The sequence below is a fragment of the Dufourea novaeangliae genome, unplaced genomic scaffold, assembly GCF_001272555.1.
Source record: "Dufourea novaeangliae isolate 0120121106 unplaced genomic scaffold, ASM127255v1 scaffold262, whole genome shotgun sequence".
Lineage (NCBI taxonomy): Eukaryota > Metazoa > Arthropoda > Insecta > Hymenoptera > Halictidae > Dufourea > Dufourea novaeangliae.
Window position 1 is genome coordinate 237,349 of NW_015374137.1, and position 23,062 is coordinate 260,410.

General features: G+C 36.2%; 1 protein-coding gene across 1 annotated transcript; it reads right to left on the reverse strand.

Annotated features, from left to right (window-relative positions):
• Positions 1-413: 413 nt before the first annotated feature.
• Positions 414-12,104, reverse strand: LOC107191273. The gene is made up of 8 exons (XM_015580266.1): positions 12,062-12,104; positions 9,939-10,112; positions 8,639-8,865; positions 7,992-8,156; positions 7,115-7,493; positions 5,263-5,416; positions 2,375-2,948; positions 414-1,574 (listed from the first exon to the last, which is right to left on the reverse strand). The coding sequence occupies exons 1-8, from the start codon at positions 12,102-12,104 to the stop codon at positions 414-416; spliced, it is 2,877 nt and encodes a 958-aa protein (XP_015435752.1).
• Positions 12,105-23,062: the final 10,958 nt, after the last annotated feature.

Below are 23,062 nucleotides of genomic sequence, written 5' to 3' on the forward strand. Positions count from 1 at the left end.
TCCATAGTTATACCGATGTAACGTTGATTTGCACGTTTTCAGTTGAGAAATTCAAGTATTCCCGCCAAAAAATAAATAAAACAAGAAAATTGTGGAAAAATACGTTTGTTTAATGTCGATATTTTCGACTTCAAAATGACAAGATACAACATATGTATATCAGTCACATCATTTTTAAATAACGATTGAAGGGTCTGGGCGATACAGGGTTAATATAAATCGAACCGTTCCTGCCGAATAACACAGACGGTTACAGTACATGCGAGTATTAAATCAAAGACATAGATGTTTTTGGAGGTGGGGCAATTTTTATGGCCACTACTGTACATGAAATGAATAACGTGCTTCAGTCGTCGATACGAAATTGGTTTTAAATTTGGTTTTTTACACATCCACCACGAAATAAGAGAATTTTATCCTACGAAAGGGAAAGGCGGGTAACCGACTGGCGGTGGATAATAACCTGGGAAAGCAGGAACGGAAGGTTGCACAGGCACGGTGTTCGTAACGTAGGTTGTGACCGCCGTTGGTACCACCCGGCTAGAGAATAATGTGGTGTAGGCTGTCTTTGCTCCAAAGGTCAGTTTCAATATTTTTGAATCGGAAACAGTTGCCAGCGTTTGCGTGACCAGAGGTGTGCTTGTCACCGTGAACTGGGGTTGTTGTTGGAATAGAGGTAATTGCTGTGGCAATTGTGGTGGCAATTGCGGTGGTAATTGTGGCGGTAATTGTGGCGGCAGAGCCGGTGCAATTGTGGACATTCCATATTCATAAGATGTCCGTGGCACAGTGCCGACTGGCCTGGATACCGTCGAATATAAAGTGTTTCGATTATTCACTACTGGAATTACATGAGACTCGTACAATGTCTCCAGGACAACGACTGGTCGTGAAGTAGTTACAACTTGCTGCTGTTGTTGACCAAAGTATTTCAATAGGGCCAGTTGATCAGGTGTTAATTGTGATTCGATGGAGCTACTGCTCGATGCCTCTAATTTTACTTTCGAAGACGATATAGATTTGAAGGGTTCCAGATCGGAATCCACGCCGCTGTTTAGTGCTACTACTCTCTTAGGAATATCATCGTCATCCCTCTCTTCGTCTCCGACGTCTAATTCCAAGTGAAGTTCACTTCCTGCTTCGTCGAGTTTCGAATTGAATTCGTTCAACGCTTTGCTAGGAATGAATTGGTAAATGTCCATCGGTGGTAAAGTTTTCGTGGCGGTGATCACACGTGCGATGTTGTACGTTTGCACCAATGTTAATTTAGTTGTATTGCTACCGTATATTACTGGCAATAGGTGAGTTTTCAAAAGTGTTTGAGTAGTCGAGAACGTTTCTGTCACGGTTTCTAATGGCGGAGTAGCCTGGCCAGATTCTAAAGATATAGCTGGAAGAGTTGCTATAGCTGAGTCGAGTGGCAAAGTTGTTTCATAAGCTGCTGCGGTGTTTGCTAGAAGATTTTCAGTAAGTGGCTCTGTGGGTGATACCGTAGTAGATGGTTCTGCCGTTGAAAATGACTTTCTTAATGTTGAAGTAACAGTGACGTAGCGTGTGTTTCTTAAGGTTCCAACCTATAATCAGAGAGAATTAAATTTAAGTAATTAATGATCTTGGTCAATTGGTCAAACACGCTTTTACATTAAATTGAAAATGAAATCTTTTCTATCGCGATAACTGCCTTACAGGAACAAACATTTTCTACCTTACACATTTTCTCGTATCATTAAAAACAACTGAGATATTTTAGGTGAAAATGTTAGGTGACTCACACTGTATAGAACACGAAAGGAAATCAATACATGGGCGGTGGAGGGGCTCGCCTTGAATATTATGTACTGTTTTATAATTTCTAAACGTAAACATTGGAATGTTTACCCCCTGGATTTGTAGGAAGGGCATGCATCGTCGTTTACGGCGACTGTATTAAAAAAAAAGTAACCCGAACCTAACACTAATCTAACTCATTAGGATGTTAATTGCTGGACTGCTGGATAATCTGTGTTGTGTTAGATTTAAATTAGCTTTTTTAATTCCTTCACCGTAATCGACGATTTATACCTTACATTGTGTTATTAAAATTTCCGAAACTTGTCTTTGCGACAGCGAAATTTGCTTGAAAAATGTCCTGTATTTAATAATCAATTATTGTTTAGGAAATAATGAGTAACGGCTAAAAATTCTTCATATTTATTCCGAAGAATGTCCTTTATAACATATATCAAGGTCAAGGTCATCGGAGCTGCCTCCCTTAAACGTAAAATTTACAAAAATATTTCAACAATTTAAAACAAGGATAATTATTCAGGTAACACAGCATACGAAGAACATCCCCTTTTCGACTGTTTGGAAAATTATTATATTAAATGCTCACCTGGAAAGTGTACGGCGACTTAATGGTAGCGATTTCGAAATACGCGTCACTAAGATCAGCTGTCGTCGAAATTTCCACGTTAATCGTTTCTATAGGTAGTATTTGTTCAGAATGTTGTTGATCTTGAACACTGATGCTGGCTACATCCTCACTTTCACTGGGATCTAATTCTTCGTCACTGGCAAGGTCTTGGATTTTTCTTTGAGCGTTAACTGCTTGTCCTGTTGTAGGTGGCGTTGCCATTGTGGATGTTAAAATAGAAGTTGCAGTCGTTTTGGTATCGTCGATGTTCATCGGGTCTACCGTTGTACTAGTCTCAGGTGTAGAACGCAGCTCGTCATCGTCAATTTGCTTTCGAATAGCGACTCTCGGTTTAGGGGTCGTTTTGTAAGACCAACGACCCTGCGTCCTTGGCAGCTTTAATTTCGGCGCGGGATTGTTATTGACTGATTGCTGCTCGATTTTACTTTTATTACTTTGCTTTGATGGCAAGCTTGGCTGGTTACTTGGTCTGAAGCCGCTGCGACGTCGTGTAACAGATTGTTCGGTCGTTGTTGTGGGTGGAATTCGATTTCTAACACGTTGAAATATCATAGTTATGCAACGTGGGGTTCGTTAACATACAGAGTGTTTCATAACACACGGAAACAGTTTTCAGGGTTGAATTAGATATCTCTATGCGACTTTGTTTCCAGGTTATAAAACTATTGTAACTATCTACTGGTATCAATTTACTTTGTTATTAACGTCGTTTTCTTTATTTTTCAGTTCAAGTATTTTGTTTGAAAGTAAGGAGGAGGCATGTTCTTCTAAGATGTTAGAACGAAATGTAGAAAACTACAAACTTCTACGTGATTAACTAATATCTGAAATCCTTTCGACATATTATGTAACACTCGATGGATAACTCACTATACAGGGTGGGACAATAACTATTACCACATCAGGTATCTTCAAAAGTACAAGGTTCACAGAAATATTTGTTTAATCAAAATTGCACAGTACGAAGAGAATCATCCGATGGCGCTAATAGTTTTTTTGCAGGTGGAGGTACTTTGAACATTCCAAGGTCACTTCCATTTTTTTAAATGTATCGTTATGTTTTTATTTCGATAGAATGATAGAGGAGCGGGATCATTGGATTGGAGCTCGTTCACCAGACTTGATACCTTTAGATTTGTTTCTATGGGCAACATTGAAAGATAAAGTGTACAAAGAAGTACCAACTACACCTCAAGACATGCAACAGCGAATTGTTACAAGATGCACATCAATCAGTCATAAAAAAAATCCAGTGTTGCATTGATAGTGATGGTCATCATTTCGAACAACTACTACGATTTTATGTAATAGAAACAAATCTAAAGGTGTCAAGTCTGGTGAACGAGCTGGCTACGATATTAGACCGCTGCGTCTAATCTATCGAAACAAAAACATAACGATACATTTAAAAAAATGGAAGTGACCTTGAAATATTCAAAGTACCTCCACCTGCAAAAAAACTATTAGTGCCGTCAAATGGCTCTCTTCCTACTGTGCAATTTTGGTTAAACAACTATTTCTGTGAAACTTCTAGTTTCGAAGATATCTGAAGTTGTAATAGTTATTGCCCCACCCTGTATAATGCAAAGATATAGCATGTTCGATAACAGGTATCAGAAAATTTAAAGGGTTATTTTACATACTAAAGTAAAACAAAAGTCAAAAGTAACAAAATTTCCGTTGAGCCTACCTTTTTTATTTATAAGCAATTAAAAAGTAAGGCGATAATTGCTCGAAATTAAGCAGTCCGCAGACAACCAGTTAGCTCAATCACGGTAGTAAAAGTCAATGGGAACCGGAAACGTACCTTGTAGAAACTGTGGGTTTGACGATATTCGGCGGCGCAACAGGAACCAGTTCCATTATTTAAATTCTTGCACATTGAACTTACTCCATGAACTCCTCACTGGCCAAAACGAAAAAATTTGCCCACACACAACGAGTATTCACCAAAACTTTACGAACACATAGAGAATATCCATCAAAAGGGTGCTCAACACACCGCAAGGATCTATCACAGTGCCATACTAATTGCACCAAAAAAAATTAGACTATATTACACGGAGGAAATAGTAAAAAATCAGAACACGAATACTTTCAAAACTGTAAAGTGCATCCTACGAGAAGGCAAGAGAATCCGTTGTGCACATTTTCCTTTGAAAAGGACAATTGTCTGCAGATCAATCCTCATTTTTCTAGGGTCAATCCTTCCATCAGGGAAAGTCGAATAAGATAAATATCTTCCAGTTATGCACTTTTTCATTACTGTTGCGCGAACATCTGCAAGACATTTGGGAACGTTGACAATGTTACCGGTGAGAGTTCACTACGGAAAAACAGTTTCTACGACGTACATACATACATACATTTCTTGTCCCCATTAATTTTTTATGGAGTCTGTAGGTTTCTCAGAGTTGAACAAAATGCAATCTAATTACAAAATCAAAATTGCAATTTCAATGTAATTTTTATTGTAAATTTAGTGTAGTTAATTACAATGTAACTATAACTATAATTGTCTCGCAATTACATTATAATTACGTTGTAATTGCGATTTAGATTTTGTAGTTAGATTACATTTTCCCCAATTCTGAGGCCCATCTTTTCAGCTACTCTGTGTTTGCCGTTTGTTTACTGACTACCTAGTTTCAGGAAACTTTCGTGTTTATTTTCAAATGCATATAACTAAAAAACGAAATCTCAAAGGCCATTTTGTTACCCTTGATCTTCGTCTGACTTTAGTATAATCACCCGTTAGATTGCCTGACATATGTTATTGAACTCCCTGTATACAACTCGTATTAAAATGGATCAAGTAAGTAAGTTTAATAACAATAACTACTTACTTGTAGGTTGCTCTTGGTGTGGTATTGCTTCGGTTTTTAGCTGGTTTAGCTTGTTGTACCTCACCGCTGTCGTAATCTTCATTAATTTTGTTGCGGAATTTCGGGCGAGCAGAACTGGGACTCTCGTTCTTCCGTGTACTGCGAATTGTGGAACCTAACAACGGTAAAATAAAATCAACATTTGTGCATATTTACATTTTACATGTTTAATGATGTAAATAAATTACAGTATGATATATATAAATTAAAGTGGTTAAATTAACGAAGTGATTAAAACAATACTGTATTCATTATATTATGAAGTATTTACTCCATTATCAACAGCACTGTTGCTTGGTGCAGCGCTATTTTGATATTTAACTCTATTATATTTTTCTTCATTAGTCCTTATTCTTTATTGGTTTGGTGTCACATATTTAATTTCTTAAAGAAATGGTATTGCAAAAAACATGTATGGATGTTATAATAAATTTACAAATTATAAATGAATAATACACTTTTGTGTATTTTCATACTATAATAATTTTGTTGTTATATGAAACATTCATTTTTTAGTACAGAAAATTATAAAGAAAATCCTTTTTCGCGATTTTCTCTGTGATGGGCAAGGGGTGTATAAATTTTAAACAAATATGGACGCATTCCCTGAAATCATACCTACAAAATAAGCTCTTCTGAAAGATGCAGCAATTAAAAGTATCCTCACAAAGAGCTGTAAAAGTGACTGGTGTACTCCCACTTCAGGTAACCGCGCTGCGGCGTCCAGTGAAGCAACTTGCTCTTTTTTGTGTCACAATCGTAGAATTTTTCATAGAAATAAGATAGAAGAACGAATCAAAAGTCAAAACTTGGGTGTGATACTTTTTCGCGTATTTTTTCCTGATTCTACAATATCTTAGTTTTAACCTCGAAAAAGAATCACCCTTCTATCTTATTTCTACCTAAAGTTTTTTTTACAATTTTGACACAAAAAAAAGCACTTTGTTCCGCTGTGCGACGCAGGGGGCTTACCAAAAACGGGGGTACACCAGCGCCTTCTACAGCTCTTTTCAAGCTACTGTTAATTGCTCCACTAACTCGAAACTTAGAGATCTGTTCGAATATATTCAAGTAATTCGAAGCTTTTCGACTTGAAAATTCATTTTCAAGTAAATCGAAGTCTTTACGAGCATTCGAGTTTCTCAAGTAGCTCGCAATTTTTTACAAACAGTTCGTCGATTTCAAGTTGCTTGAAGAATTCGAACGCTCAACTTGACTAGACCGACCGATCATTATTTGACTCGAAATTCGACTTACTCGAATAATTCGAGTTATTCGAATAATTCGAGTTATTCGAATAATTCGAGTTATTCGAATAATTCGAGTTACTCGAATAATTCGAGTACTCGCACGCCTCTACTCGATCGCAACGCAGCGCAGGCGACTAGTGGGGAATGGACTGAGTGATGGTGGGGACCGCATCGTCTGACGATGCGACTCGCGGGCCATATATTGGACGGGCCTGATTTAGACATACAGTGAACAACAAAAGTATTCGAATTATACATACTGGGTGATGCTCTCGCTGCTTAGGTGGAAAGGCAAGCCGCCTGTTTTTCCGTTAAAAGCCGCTAGCTACTCCTACTAAGCAATATATGTGTGTGATAGAGGCAGAGCAAGTGTCTGTTATCGTTCTATCTCTGTTACATACATAGGCTGCTCAGACGGGGCAAGCTACCGATCAAACGTTTACGGTCACAGCACTTAAACGACAAGACAGACTGATTGCCTTTCCACCCTAGCAGCGAAAGATTCACCCCGTGAAGAGGGTAGTAACAACTTTAATGCACGTATAAAATATGTATAACAGTACCTGTTGGTGCACTAAACAGAACTTCAAGAGGCAGCGACGAGTCTTCCTGGTGGTGTGTTGGCGTTGGTTCTAGTTGCGGTTTCAGTTTTCCTTGTTGCGGTCCAATAGTTTTCAAAATTCTCTGAGTGCTAGAAGGGCGAACTTTTCCTTCAGGAATCGATGGTGGGCTTTGAAGGATTCTTGAAGAGCTTTGGAGAACTTGAGCGTATTTGCCATTTATGTAGGTACCAATTACACTCGTCTCATGGACCGTAGTTAGTCCATCTTTAATGATGGTACCACCGAGCTTTGTGACGAGGCCAGTCGGGTTCTCTTTCTCTCTGCGACCTGTGGGTCTGGGTTTTGCTTGTGCTTTTGAAGAAGGTCTCAAATTGATTAACTATAAAATAAAATTCATCACAACATTGTAATAATACACTAGTATTTAGTTTAGTATAGAACTTGTCTAACATTATTAGTTTATCCATGTACAGTCTTCTTTCAATTGTATTAACAATAATTCACTATTCCTTCACTATGATATGACAATGTAAATTTAATGTATCTTTTAGTTCTTATATTTGATATTAATGATGGAGTATGTCAAAGAACAATGACAAATACAGAAAATAAATATACGTGTATGATTTTCTTGAAACAAGATGATGATTTTGGGAAAATGGGACATGAAGATACAGCTTGCACGGCTATCACGTGAAAAAAAGATAGAAATAGCATCTCAATCCGCGATTTTTTATTTTAGACAGTGTATCCGCCATCGATGGACATCATTTTGAGTATTTGTAACACGGAAATTAAGTTCTTGTACCATCCTAATATTATTCCAAGATTTCAATATTTTTTCAATGTTCAAATTCACCCCTGTTAATTCTCCTACCTTATAAGTTTCGTCAACGACTTCCGTAGGTTGTTTCGACAAAAAGTCGTACTCAGGTTCAGCTAGGTTGTTCTTTATACCGGGTGTATCGTCCTTCGATTTAATTGGCATATGCAAGGACACGATGGGAGTGTTGGTTGTTAACTGAACCCGTGTATTCAGTTCCTGTAAAACATACATTGCTTGTGACAAGAGAAAAAGCAACGCCAAGTTCTTTTATAATTTAACTACTTTCTCTTTGTATGTCCCCTTCGAAGCATTTTACTCATACTAGGCGTAGGTAATAATCTATTAAATGAAGCACAGTTCTTTGACAACACTTGGAAATTAAAAACTTTTGCATATTTGTGACTAACGAATAATTTCTCGACGAATAAAATCGTTATTCATTATTCGCGAATAAATCGTAGGATTATATTTATTATTCGAAATAAAATTTGCCCAGCTCTATAACATTCGCACTCTCTGTAAAAACAACACTGCCTGTTCACATAAGATCTCCTACACGTGGACTACCTTGTATCGAATTATCTACCATAAAATGTAATAATCAAGATATTATTAAATATAGAACTGTAAACTGTTTTCCAGTAATTTTAGCTCTTTGTAGTTAGTCATTTTTGAAAAACATGGTTAGCTTATCTCACCTGGCTTTTTGACGACTGCAACCCACTATCGTCTGAAAAATTAATGGCATTTTTTTCGATCACAGAATTTACAACAACCTTTGTGCCTTTTCCTTGTTTTTTCGTTTCTTTTTCGGAACCAGTCTTGTGCGTTTTGCTCGGTTGAATATCAAGAACCGCTTTTGTCTGCATTTCGATCGGTTTCGTCTGAATAATCATACCGGAGCTTTTCTTTTCCGTTTCTCCATCTGAAAGACGAAGCCGCTGATTAATTCAAATGTCAAGTCACACACAAATTTCCAGATTCATCAAAAATTTCCCAAAATTCTAAATTTGTATATCTGGCTAGCTCTATGAATAATATATTATAATACAGTGGGCTATTGATATATTGCCGCGGCCGGGGCTGTGGGAGAATAAAATTCTTGAACACGGCAATATATCAAGGTATCGTAGCCCTGATCCCAGTATCTGCGAAAGAACTGAATTGTGCTGGTGAGGACGGCGTAAGCAACATGGTGGGAGAGTGAATTTGTGTGCGCGAATGTACGTGTGGAGGGATAGTGCTTCGCGCGGCAATATATCAAGGGTCCACTATATATATACTCGGTTATATCGCTTTCATAGAGCGGAACCCCTGACTAATTTTACAACTAGGCACTAGGTTTGGGCGTAAAACCCATAATGTGAGACTTTTATAGTATTCGAATTTGGTTCAAATCCGTGTGATGACAACTCGCTTTTTGATGACGCGTCCCGTAAATCTAGCGTTAATACAGAAATTACATATTACTGAGCAAGAGATGACGGGGGCCTGCAATGTAAAGTAAACGTACATACTTTTGTAAGATACGTACAGCCAGGTTGCGGTTTCATTCAATGGACCTTCGATCACCCACAAAGTGTTTAGTTGTAAAATCAGTCGGGGTCCCGCTCCACGAAAGCGGTATAACCTAGTAAAATTTTTGTTTTTCATGCAGGTAAAATATTTTCCCATCCCCCAATGAATAATTTATTTTCCGTTTTTTAAATAGCATTCACTATAAAATGTGTAAATATTTTACATGCGAATGTAATTTTGGTAAAAAGCTTATTTACTTCTTCGTTTGTGATTTCACAAGAATTAACGAAAATTCTAGAATTAGTGAACTTAATATATTCAAAGTAATTGCAGTTTATACATTGCTTGGAAAATGTTATCTTTTTAATAAAGTTATACCTCTTGCGTGGATTCGCAATACTACAAAATCGACGATGATTAAACTACAGGAATTATGTACGACTAAGAGTTTTCCTTCCGGATAAAAATGTAAAATTATACCTGCTGGTGCACTTTGTGGACTGAAGACCATCACCGTGTTTCCAATTGTGGTGGTGAAATCCAAGAAACCATAGACTGTTTGTGTAACAAAATCATCGCTTACAACCAACGGTTTGATTACTACCTCAGTTTCAATCGAATGACTCTTGTACACTTGGGCTGCGCATTCTGTAACTAAAAATGAAACAAAATATCACTTTATAGCAATCGTTTTCGCAGCATGAATAATAAATAGTTCATAGAAATGTTCTAAAATGTATCACTTTTACGGAATGTCTTACGTTAAGGAACCTAAAAGATCACCTTACTTTTCATGTAACATTTGATGACAAATATTTATTCAGTGAAAGTAGACTGTGGATGGTACGCTGGAATATTATAGTAAAGTGATACATAAAAATAAGAAATAATTCACCATTTACACTTTTAAAATTATTCAGTACAAATAAAAAAGTAATTTTAAATGAATAGACGTCTGTTAACATTCTTATTTTATTATGTTTTGTACTGTGGCGGCACTACCTCCTACATTCGCCATCAGAGGTCTACCGAGTTGACACCTTTCCCGCAACTACCTGAAGCCTTCCTCGTTCCTATATATACGTCCTTAACCGACCATCGTATATCCCCGGGTCTAAGGCAGGGTCTGCTAGGTATTCGATATTGTTAGGGATTCTTTGAATGTTTATTATTACCTGATTATCTGAAGACTGTACCTCACACTTGTCAATAAACATATTTTCAAAAAAAAAAAAAAAAAAGGTCTGCTAGGTAGCCTTACTGACGAGTCCACTAGCAGGCCCAGGACGAAACGCTCCCTCTCCTTTCCTTTTCACATGTTCAAGTCCACAGATGGCGCCAAAGTACATTTACAAATTCTAAAAGTACATTAACATGCGCACTTTAACAATTGGGTGTATGTGTTAGTTACTGTGTTATTTACTCCAGCAACTAAACGAACCAAGAAGGCGGCTATCAGTCCTCCCCTGACCGGGGCCCCACAATGGAGAAAAGAAAGCAACCTGACGCAGAACCTCCGACCAAGACATGGTTGGAGGTGGCGTCAAAAAAGACGAGGAGGAAGGCCCAGCCGAAGACGGGGGGGGGAGAGCGCTACAAAGGCGGACAAAGCCGATGCTACCACCGGTGGGGCAAAGACAAAGAAGAGGGCCTGGCGCGGCTGGATGATAAGAACGCAGATGTCTAAAGCTCAGATGGGCTGCGCAAAGAGCCCGCAAACGGGATCTCGACGTAGCCTAAAAGTCCGCCGCCCATAAAATGGCGAAGAAGGAGCTCCAGTGGGCCATCACGTCTAGTCAGAACCAATGCGAGAGGAAGCTGGGTGGAAGATCTGAACAACGACCCGTGGGGACTGGGGTACAAAATTGTGACGCGAAAGTTAGGTGGGTTCGTCAAGAGTGCCCCCATGGACACAAAGACGATCGACGGAATCGTCGATGTCCTGTCCCCCATACACCCAAACAGGCCGGCTCACCCGGCATCGTCCAAAGCCCTGGAAGTGTCGCCTTTTACAGAAGCGGAACTTTTGAGAGCAGCCAGCTTTCTGAAGAACAAGAAGGCCCCAGGATCGGATGGACTTCTGGCTGAGATGCTAAAAACCGCTGTTGGGAGTCATCCACGACTCTTGCTTAACATGTACAACTCCTGCCTGAAGGCGGGCGTCTTCTGTTCCCGCTGGAAAGTCGGAAGACTTGTACTCATAAACATGGGCAAGAGGCCAGCTGACGCTCCGTCGTCATACAGACCTCTGTGACACTTTTTGTCAAGACGTGTTTGTAACATAAAAAACACAACGTTCGCAGCTTCTTTGGATATCACAGATGATATTACAGATAAGATTGTATGTTAGGACATAAAGAATGTTGAAAATCTAAATATAAAACAAATCTATATATTAAAAAAAAAGATTTATAACATGTCAAACTGTCTCCAAAAATGCTTTATTATTTTCATTACAAATTGTGCTGTTATTTTCACAGTCACCTTAATTTAATTTATTAATTAATCACTTTTTTAAAATTTTGGATCGCATTGTGATTTGCAACTATTATTTAAATAGCATTAAAACTAGTATAAAATGGCACAAAACATTGAATACTTACCGGATACGAAAGATATGGCAATAATAAAATATTTAAGCGACATTGTGTTCAGTCTATTTTCATTCTTGGTCCCCTCAGGAATGTTTAATCTGAAACACAAGAAAATAAGAAAATCATAAGATTCGGGTTTAATAAATTAATTGTATTGAATATTGTTAGGTCAATTGTAATAAACGTAATTGTTATTGGTTGCTGAGTAGTGGTGGTAGCGTCATCGCCCCACCACGGGAGGAGGGACAATGGATGGAGCAGTTTGTTCGGATTTTCCGGGTAAGTAACAATATACAAAGGAGGAATTACTGTATCCTGTAACCAGTATAAAGAGAGTCATATTGTATTGCGTGTAAAAGCAATTGAAGTAAGTGAATAAAATGCGATTTTAAACTTTATGATTTATTTAGCAATCGACCAAATGAATCTACCCGTTAAGCTAAGAAATGTAACATACAAATTCCTTTCCTGATTCATTTAGTATTCAACAATATATATGACGAGACATTCTGTACTTCCTTAAAAATATGGCTCACGGTCATACATAATTACTGATCACAAACTACGTACGCACACTTACAACCTTGAATATATTAAAACCGGTCATCAATGGAGAACGGGATTTCTGGCCAAGATTCAAGATCACGGCCATTCGGCTGACCATTGACCGGTTCCATTTTTGATCGAATTTCACTGACATTCATCATAAGAGGATTCTCGGATTTTGCACTTTCTTTTACACACCTACGAAGGTATTCCTTTTTCGTTAGTAACTTTGATTATATCTACTCGTTTTATTTACAATTTTATAAATATTTCACGTAAAGTTATGTGAAGAATGTGAGACTTTTATGGTACTCGAACTTCGTTCAAGGCCGTATCATGTCAACTCGGAACCGTTTCTTCCTTTTAGGTATATTTAACAAAGTTTTGTACAGCATACAATTTAGAAAACAACCGGTTTCATTATATATTGTCTACCTTTTAAGATTGAAAGAAAATAATTTGCCATTGTAAAGTTGTTATTATATTTATGCAAATCTATATTCGTCGTAAATGAATGTTTAACTTGCAAACATTCACGGAGAAAGTTTATATATTTCTTAATCTTTGACAACTAAGGGGCTGGTGTTATTGTTTATGTGGTCCTACGGGCGAATGTTCGGCAAGGCCTGGTCTATAATATAATTCATATTACATTTAAAAATAAATTCCGAAAATACATGTCTTCTTTCGAGCTCGCAGGTAGGCATAACCTCTTAAGGCTTCCTATTGCTTCTTTTATGGAAATGTACTATCTTATTTAGCTTCGATGTCTTCTCTCTTCTTTATTGTTTCTATAGAAACAGCACGTGGTTTTCCTTGATTCATGTTAAACTCTAAGATGTTTTTTACATATTCATTTTATTTAAATAGGAATCCATTGGTGGAGGTTTCCAGTTCTATTCCCAGAAACATATTTAAGTTGTTTAGAAGACAGTTGTTTTAGAATTATCCGAATTTCCTCATTTTTTTGTCCCATTACACTGTTCAACACGTAAAATACCTTATAACCGTAAATAAGTATTTAGCTGAATATGAATCTGCAAACCGTTTTTTTTCCAGCACGTTCAATTTTTTAAAAAAGCAATTTAAAAGAAAATTTCAAATTTTCAACTTTGGAGATATGTTATGCTTTTACAGTGATAGTTATTTAGTTGCTTGTGACATGAAATAATTCTCTGGACTTTTCCCAACAGAATGATGTAAATATATTTATAAAATGATGTACTGTAAGAAAATATTAAAACCCAAAAATCGATCTTTCAAAAGTTATAGGTAAGCATAACACCTTGAAGCAATTAAGCTTTTAAGCGATGAAGTAAAGCCAGATCTACTCTACGCTGTTAACTTTAACAATAGATCTATGGAAAAACCAAGTAACGTTAATATAAATAATGTGGAGTCTGTTTTCAGGTATTTAAATGTGACAATAACTAACGTAATATATTTAAAAGTAACAAAAATATAAAGCAGCTAACAAGATACAGTGATGCTGACTACGCTGGAGACGTATTTACAAGAAGGAGCACCGCTGATTTCGTGATATTCTGTGGGAATTGTTCAGTGAGCTGGTGTTCCAGATTGCAGACGATAACTGCGTTGTCGACGGCTGAAGCCGAGTTTAACGCAGCAACAGAGGGTACCAAAGAATTACATATTATTATTTAAGGTATTTGATAAAAGATTTAACTGAGACTGAATTAGAAGTACGTTTAATGATAGAATAATAAAAGTGCAATACAATTAATTAACAAAACGGCGCTGTAAATAATAGAAGTAAGCACACAAATGTTAGAATATGAGAAAATGACTAGAATACCCCCTTAACTGTGCATAATATTCATAAATCGGAGTTTCTTTATCTGCATCCTTTTTCGAAGATATGCATGTTATCTTTTGTTTTTTAAAAATGAAACTTACATCGCTATTTAAATACTTTTTATGCGAATGAATCATGACAAATCTAACGACTATAAATAACGTATGTTATAAAAAGGAAACAACGTATAAAAAGTCAATAGAAATTATGCAACATCATAACACCTTTGTACATAGATATAATTCTCTGTAAAATATAAACGCTACTAAACTTATTTAATACATTTTGAACTCACATCTGTCATTATTTTCTTCTTGGAAAATATTATATTATGTACTAGATAGAGTAGACTTGAAAAGTATTAGCCTCTTTAACAAGTGATTCTGAATCAGTTGTGTGGTAATTATTTACTTTAGCGATTCCTTACCGATTTTAATGAACTTGAAATGTATTGTCAAGGTCGTCATTCCAAATAAATTTTCCTATACATGTTCTCTTAATAACTTTTTAATAAACAACATTTGATGACTGAAACTTTCTGGTCACTCAGGAGCGTGACCTTGACAACATATGTCAAGGTAAAGGTCATGGGAGGTCAATCTCTCGAACAATATATTTACCACACCACATATATTAGCGAATATATTGTTGCGAATATCTCAAAAACCAAAGCCGAACGGCGGCAATATGTCTAAGAAAAAGTTATTCAAAATGACGATCTTGACAACATATTTCAAGGTCGTCAAAGTCGGTGAGTAATCGCAAAAGTAAATAACTATCATTAAAAAATGTCGAAATACTATATTTATGCGCATTCTTTACATATTGTTACGGAACTGCGTGCTCGTCGCGAACAGGTTTCTCGCATTCTGTACAGAATGTTTTTATTTTTCTACGTATCTTTATTGCCTGTTTGTAACACACATGGCACGTACCTATAAAAACATTTCTCGAAGTGTCAAATATTGCCAAACGAACAGCGGTCGTTTCGGGTTTCTCTTGTACTCTTGATAAACTTTCGATGTTTTTCTGTTGGTACAACGAACAGTACTTAACGTTTATCATTTTATTCGAAATGATTTTTGTTTCAGTGTCCCGCAGCGAAAGAGTTTTGGTGCTTATTTTTTGGCCAGCTCCTTGAAAAACATTGCGAGTTGCAACTTGGTGTTGAGGCGAGGCTGTTTTTTCCACGTCGTTTTGTACTTTGCGACAAAAGTGCTCTAGGTTATTATAATAAGTGCTCACATTATTATAACATAAAAAATAAAACTGTGATTAGTTTATAAATATAAAAATTAAATTAAAGCTTACCAGTTTCGTCGTCGTCGTATTCTTCGTTGTCGGTATTTTGTACGACTTGGGGTGGATTTTTTTAGGAAACCAATCCTCATCATCGCTATCTGACAGCTGGAAACTCTCTGCATTCGACTCACCTGTGAAATCATTCGGGTACTGATCCTTTTCCTCTGCACTCAATCTGTAAAACAAATACATAGTACAAACCTTGCAAATCACATACTGTCGAAAGTAATTGTATTGACAAAATTACGTATAACAATGTTTACTTTATCTTACCTAGTAAAATTCGCTTGTCTTAATTCTTCCATTATTTTCACAGTTAACTTTCTAATTTATGTCGCATACGATGTTCACAGCACAAACAAAACGAACGTCTCGTTTATGATGCGCGCTACTGTCACCGTTCAAAGTGTCTCAACTGTATCTCAACGTATGCACATACGATGATTAATTTCAGACCGATCAAACTATACTGTGCCAGTGCAATTCGTTTTCTTCTTCTGAAGTTATACGTACAGTTATACATACAAGTCGTTCCAATTCACCCCCCGAGTGCCCCATTTCCGGGTCGGAGGACATTTTTGGGACACCCTGTACAATAGGTGCAGCTACGTTAGGGCCCCCACTTTTTGTCCAATCTCAAATTTCGGGCAACTGCAGTTCGTTGCAGCCTCATACACACACTACTGCAGGCTAATTTTCTACAAATTAGAATGAGCTATATAGCTCGGAAAGGTCTTCCATTCCGACTTCTGGCTTGTAGCTGTCGAATGAGATGCCGAGGAACCGATTTAACCATAATATAAAAAAGATATTCAAGGAATTCACTAGATGCGCACCTGGGTAGAGAACAAATTCGTACATTCTGAGTATTGACATAAGGGTTCACCAAAATGATATAAACTTTATATAATTAGTTAGTTAATATTATTTTAGCGTTCGTAAAAAAGATATTACAAAACAGGCAACTTGAATGGGTTTTAAGAAAATCATTAATTAGCCGCTACATTAGCGTCATGTGAATGTCAATTGGTACTTTTCAAATATTCAAAGTTATTGAATTTTTTTAATCAGAACATTTCATTCACGCCGTGTCGATCACCGGTAACCAATATGTAATACAGATTCAAATGTATGTAACATAGTATTGTCGGCGTGAATGCAAAGTTAGCCGCAATAGGCTCCGCGGTAAACGTGTTAAACATTCGAAATCTAGACATCATACAGGTTTGTGTGGCAAGTATTTAAGTAGGCGTCCTCGTGGTGTTTCAAGTTCAACGACACGTAGGACTTGAGGTAATGCCCGGCTCTAAGTTTATCAATTTAATTTACAAAAATGACCGTCGATAACCTACAAGTTTCGAAGACTATAACAGTGCATATACCGATCGTTGCGAGTGTTCTGCAGCGAAACCGGTAAAATTATATTACCTAAATTATGGAGTTCTGTGGGACGGGAGTGCAATGTTCGCAAAGAGAGCAGTGAACGTTTCGCACGCAATGTGCCGCACGCAGTCCTTGTAAAATGAAAATGGATCGTGGTCATGAGTAAACGTAGAACATTACACGTATCCGTGGATAAATAGTCGCGTGGCAATGCAGTGCACGTGACAGTCGTTTAGAAAGCAAACGATTCCATGGAATGTCAATTTGCCGAAGCGAAATAACCGGATAACTGTTCATCGGAAAAACAAGGAAATAGTTCCTTATTATCACGTGTTATCAAGTGTCTCGATTAACTTTTCAGTTTTAGAGAAAGATTTGGTGGTTTTACATAAGGTAAAATATAAAACATTATACAGGGTGGCCCATATAATTCTTAACAGCTCAATATCTCGTAAACTATGCCATCGATTATTAAAGTTCTTGGTCTTAAATTGAATGAATCTGAAGGGCCTTTCTAACTACATAAACGTAAAGTGTCCCCCCCCCCCCCTTCCCCTTTAAGGTGGGCGGGGTCACCTTTATAATTTTAAGTGGAACCCCCTATAAAACGTTACATATTTAGATTCTACAGGAAAAAACAAGAAAATTTTGTCTGAAACATTTTTTTGTCAGATATTTCCATGATGAGATATAACAGTTTGAAGTTTCGATTTGTAGGTACTTACTTGGTACTTACTATTGAATTATACGCGCTTGAGTCCTTTGCTTACTCGTGAAGAAACAAAAACAATAAAATTTACAATTCTTGAGCGCTCCTCCACATTTTGCAATCATCACCAGACAATTTTTGAATGAAAAATTTGGGAACCAACGGATAGGTCGTGGGGGACCTCATTAATAGCCTCTTCGATACCCCGATCTAACACCATTAGATTTTTTCTTATGGGGATATGTAAAGGACAAAGTTATGTTTGAATCGCCGACGACAAAAGAGTATATGAAACAAAGAATACGTGACGCTTGCGCTTCAGTGACTCCCGAAATGTTAAAAAATTTTAGAACAACTTTGATGTTTCGAGTAAATAAATGTTTACAAACCCATGGTGGACATTTTGAACATTTAATTTAAAAAACATTTTATTTCCTCACGAATAAGTAAGTACCTACAAGTCGAAACTTCAAACTGTTATATCTCATCATGGAAATATCAGACAAAATTTACTTGTTTTTTCCTGTAGAATCGAAATATGTAACGTTTTAAAATTATAAAGGTAATCTCGCCCCCCTTAAAAGGGAAGGGGGGTAACTTCACATTTATGTAGTTAGAAAGGCCCTTCAGATTCATGCAATTTAAGACCAAGAATTTTAAAATCGATGGCAAAGTTTTCGAGATATTGAGCTGTTAAGATTTATGTGGGCCACCCTGTATATATATATATATAACATAAACAGACATTAAAAATGTGTAAATTATTGTAGCAAACACGAGATTATTAGAGTCATTCTACGCTAAATCGTCCACTTTTTGGTCGCTTCCAGTTTATTCAAATGTGCACATTGTGTTTTAGCAGTACAATCATGCGTGTTTAAATTGGCAACTTTTTCATTCGATTAATTTACGAAGTTGTCAGAAGTAATTGTCATCATAATTAAAGACGATCTATTTGTATTGACCCAGCGTATATAACTACTGCTTATCATATAATTAATATAACGAGTAGTAATTTAAGTGCCACAATTGAAGTGGCTTCGGAACCTACTAATTTCATTTATAGACTTCATTCGAATAATGCAGGTGGAATGTGATACTGTCCGCTAACGGTAGAGAAGACATAAACCAATCTGGCTTTATATTTTGCAAATTTTTAACCAACAGATCAAAGATATTGTAAAAATAATTTTACAGATAAAACAGAAATTTATTTAAAAAGGCCTATTTACAAGCAAAATAAAAGAAAAGACGAACGCCGTACGACTAATGGTGGGTTCGCGAACAAACTGTTTCAAACATTATTAGTCGAATCATCCAACGAAGAATCTAAACAATTCAAATCGAGTCTAACTATAGCCAAGTGTTCGAACTGAAGATCATTTCCAAACAGTTCGATAACGTTCGGAGTGTGTGATTTCTCATAATTCATTATTGGTTTACTTATCGCCAGATTTGAATGCGAAAATCAAGAACATAAGTATCGTGTAACGTTCGCAACCACGGAAGGTGTAACTACGACTTACCTATCTCCCTGGGTATCTACCTACAGTGCTTAACGAAATCCAAGTGAAAGTACGTCACTACTATTTGCGTGAACGTGTGTGTAGTCTAGCCAACACGTGCTTACGTTCTTTATTATAATTGGGACATCATCTACATTGCGTTACGTTACAGTGCACCACGCCACAGTTACAAAGTGAAACCGAGAGTCTTCATTTAGTAGGAATTAGCATTATGGAACATTTTTTACCAACTAACATTTCTTTTATACCGCTCACCAAAGGTAAATCACCGAGCGCTGAATAGTTTTTCCTTCTACGACTTCGCTTACGAAACATATCGGCCAGCGAATCGGTCTTAAATATGAAAAATTGTGTATAAATTTTTCAAAAATTCAAACGAAATATTAGTTGGAAGAATTACTCACTAAATTCCTCACTGTATTTAATGACATTATAAATAGATAAATGTACTAAAAATTATTATTAGGATGGTCAATATGCCGGTGTTCTGTCATATAAGACGTTCAATTGCCAAAGTGATTAAGTCCACAAAAATGATGAAAGAGATTTGTTTTAAATATACAAAGTTAAACACTAATCAAGTGCTTTGATATTCAAATTTGAAAAAATTCTAAAAGTGGAGTTAGTCACTGGCTTCTCAACGGCACATATAGTATTCGTGTACATACAAATACATTTAAAACCATTTCAGATTGGTGTTAATGAATCACTCGAATTATAATATTAAAATTCACTCTCTGTGATACATTATGCAGGCGTGTGGGAGGGGGCGGCGGTGGGACGTGGAAATAAACGCATGGTCCATTTTTCCCAAGCACCAACAAAATTTGTTTTATATATTGTATTCGATGGTAATACAAATCAATAGGTGATCGCCCCGATGAAGCGCAGCGCACCGTAATTTCGTTAAGTTATATGCTCTTCAATTAATAACGTTCGCGGATATATCGTCGCAGCAGAGACCATGTACCGTTCCCACCGTAACACTTTTAGGCGGCACAATAACAGTGGGACTGACGGTAGACGACCCCTACCCCAGACGCCTGGGTTGCTCCTCAGCGGAGCACCTTAAATAACCCAAAGTAGTGATGGGCACCATCGACTAAATTAAACTATCGACAATTTAATCGATAGTTTTTAGTCGACTGAAATTTTGCTTTATAGGTTATGTATAGATTATATCGTCAACTTTTCAGCACCATTGGTATATTTGCCTTTTAGAAATGTATAGTTCGTAGATAGAATTTCAAAAACATAAATGGTAAACAAGTTTTTTTAAACAATTACTAATATTCGATTTTTTGTAAGCTATTTAATTATGGCACTTAAAAAATTAACTGCTCTAAATTTTTTATGTAAATCAATTAGGTTATAAGCAATAATTTGCACAGTTCTTGATAATGCATAAAAAAATATATGAAAAAATTGCAATTGGTTTGCATCACGAAGAAAATAATCAAGATCCAGTTAATAGCGATCAATAGCTCGATAGTTCGAGCGAGTCGCTTGAAGCGACTAATATTAGTCGCCTGAAAGTAAACGCTTCGAGTGACTAATATTATTCGCCTCAAAGTAGTCGACGATTGAAAAAATTAGTCGACTGAAAGTAGTCGTTGGTTATTATCGACTTAGTCGATAGTGTTTAGTCGATGGTGCCCATCACTAACCCAAAAAGCTCTAATAACTCCAACACACCGCCTGTTCACATACGATTTCCTACACACCATCGTACAATTTTTAAGATCAAATAACGGACTGTCACCCTCTTATTTTTCAACGTACGATTTATTTGCTCTTACCACTTAGAATTGTTCCACTACATAAGAAAATCATCCCTGAAAAAGTTCATTGCAAACGGACAACAGGAAAGGTTGCCGACCAGGCCTTAATGACGAAAGTTGTAAAGATTTGAATTGAACAGCGACTGTATTATTTTATTTTATAGACATAATATTGTTGGGGCGCAAATTCGTTAAAAAACTATAAAACTTTGAAGAATGATGCGCAAACATCTGTTATTAAGATGTACAAAATATTATTAAAATTATATTGTTTTTTGTAAAAAAACCTTATCATTGACTTTGAAATTGTGTAACAATAGGTAAATTATTAAATGTTCACCCAAAAATCACCTTTTTTTGTTTCTAATCTGAAATTTTGTTCTTCGTACTGCTTATTAATATTAAAAACTACGGAAGTGTAGGTACTGTAAGAGATAATCAATGCTGCCAATACATTGTTTAAAAGAGTAATACTATTTTATAATTACACAGTCTCCAATTTACTGTCAACTGTAATTAATTTCCGCATATCTTCTTTTCAGTAAATAAAATTCAAGGTCTAAGGAACATATTCTTCTGTATTAGAAGTGGTTTGGCTTTCTCCAGAATGTATTGTATATGAAAGTGACACATTTCACGAGGAAACGTAACCTAAAATTCGTAAACAGTGGTTCTAAACTAGTAACTGAATACGTTCTTTTATAGAAAAACGTTGTCTCTTATTCCATGATAGTTGATGTCATTACCCGAACTTATTTTCAAATATCGAATATCAGGATGAATATGATCTCTGATAAGCAATTGTGTACAAGTTTCGAGCTAATTGCCAGCATTAAATGACAAAAGTTATCTAAAAAACCATAGGCATCTGTTTCCGCATTTAACTTGGGTTTTGCAAGCAACACCAGCTGACAAAATGGTAAAGCAAATTGGCATCAAATCTTGCAACATAACCTGTGTCAAATTGGGGGCAAAAACGGAACAGAATCTGCGCGAGCCAATTTACTGCATATGTTGCTGCCAATTTGCTGCCTATGATGCAGTTAGTGTGCGCGCAAGTTGTTTGTAGCAAATCTTGCATCAAACTTGTAGTTTATGTAGTTATATATCATAACTTTATAACAGGCGTTGGACAAAATTGGACTTTGCAGGTTTGCCTGACTGGGCGTATACTATACGTAGCTAGAATTACTTTAACACTTCTAAAGTCAGGAAATGATAGGCAATAAGATAATACATATATGTTTTATTATCATTAGAGTCACTTATTGGCGCACCTAATGATTATAAATAGAAAAAAATATTTTAATTTGTAAGAAATTATCTAAGGTTATATAATAAGGAAGTTATTCTAAAAAGTGTTCACATAAACATTTATAAATTGTTTCTATTTGTTATTTACTTAGACTTATTTTGAATTAGATTATGAAATAAAATTTTCTCTCAAATTTCAGAGACATAATTTTCTTTAAATATCATTTGTAGAACAATAAATTTTTACACTTTTTGCCACAATATTTAATTGGGTCACCAATTCAGATATGTCACGCGTTTGAAACATTATAAAATGCCATTAATTAATTAAAGGTGGTTTTAATTTTTAATTCTAGTTCACTCAACTTTTTTATCACAGAAATAAACGTTTAATCTACTTTTTCGAGATTCTGGCTGACTCTGAAGGCATTAAAATACTCCTACGTATGTATACACTAGATAACATTCGATGAATATCTACACATCATTTAAGTTGCATAATTATATTACAGAATCTTCAGGGGGAAGAAATATCGTCTATATTAATTATATTATTCGAAACAATACATCTGCAAAGCACAATTTATATATATATATTCTTTCTATTCAACCTCGGCACTCAATTAACCATTAACCCGTACCACTAGCAGGTTCACTTTGTAAAAAGGGAGAAAACCGTTAACTGTGTCACTG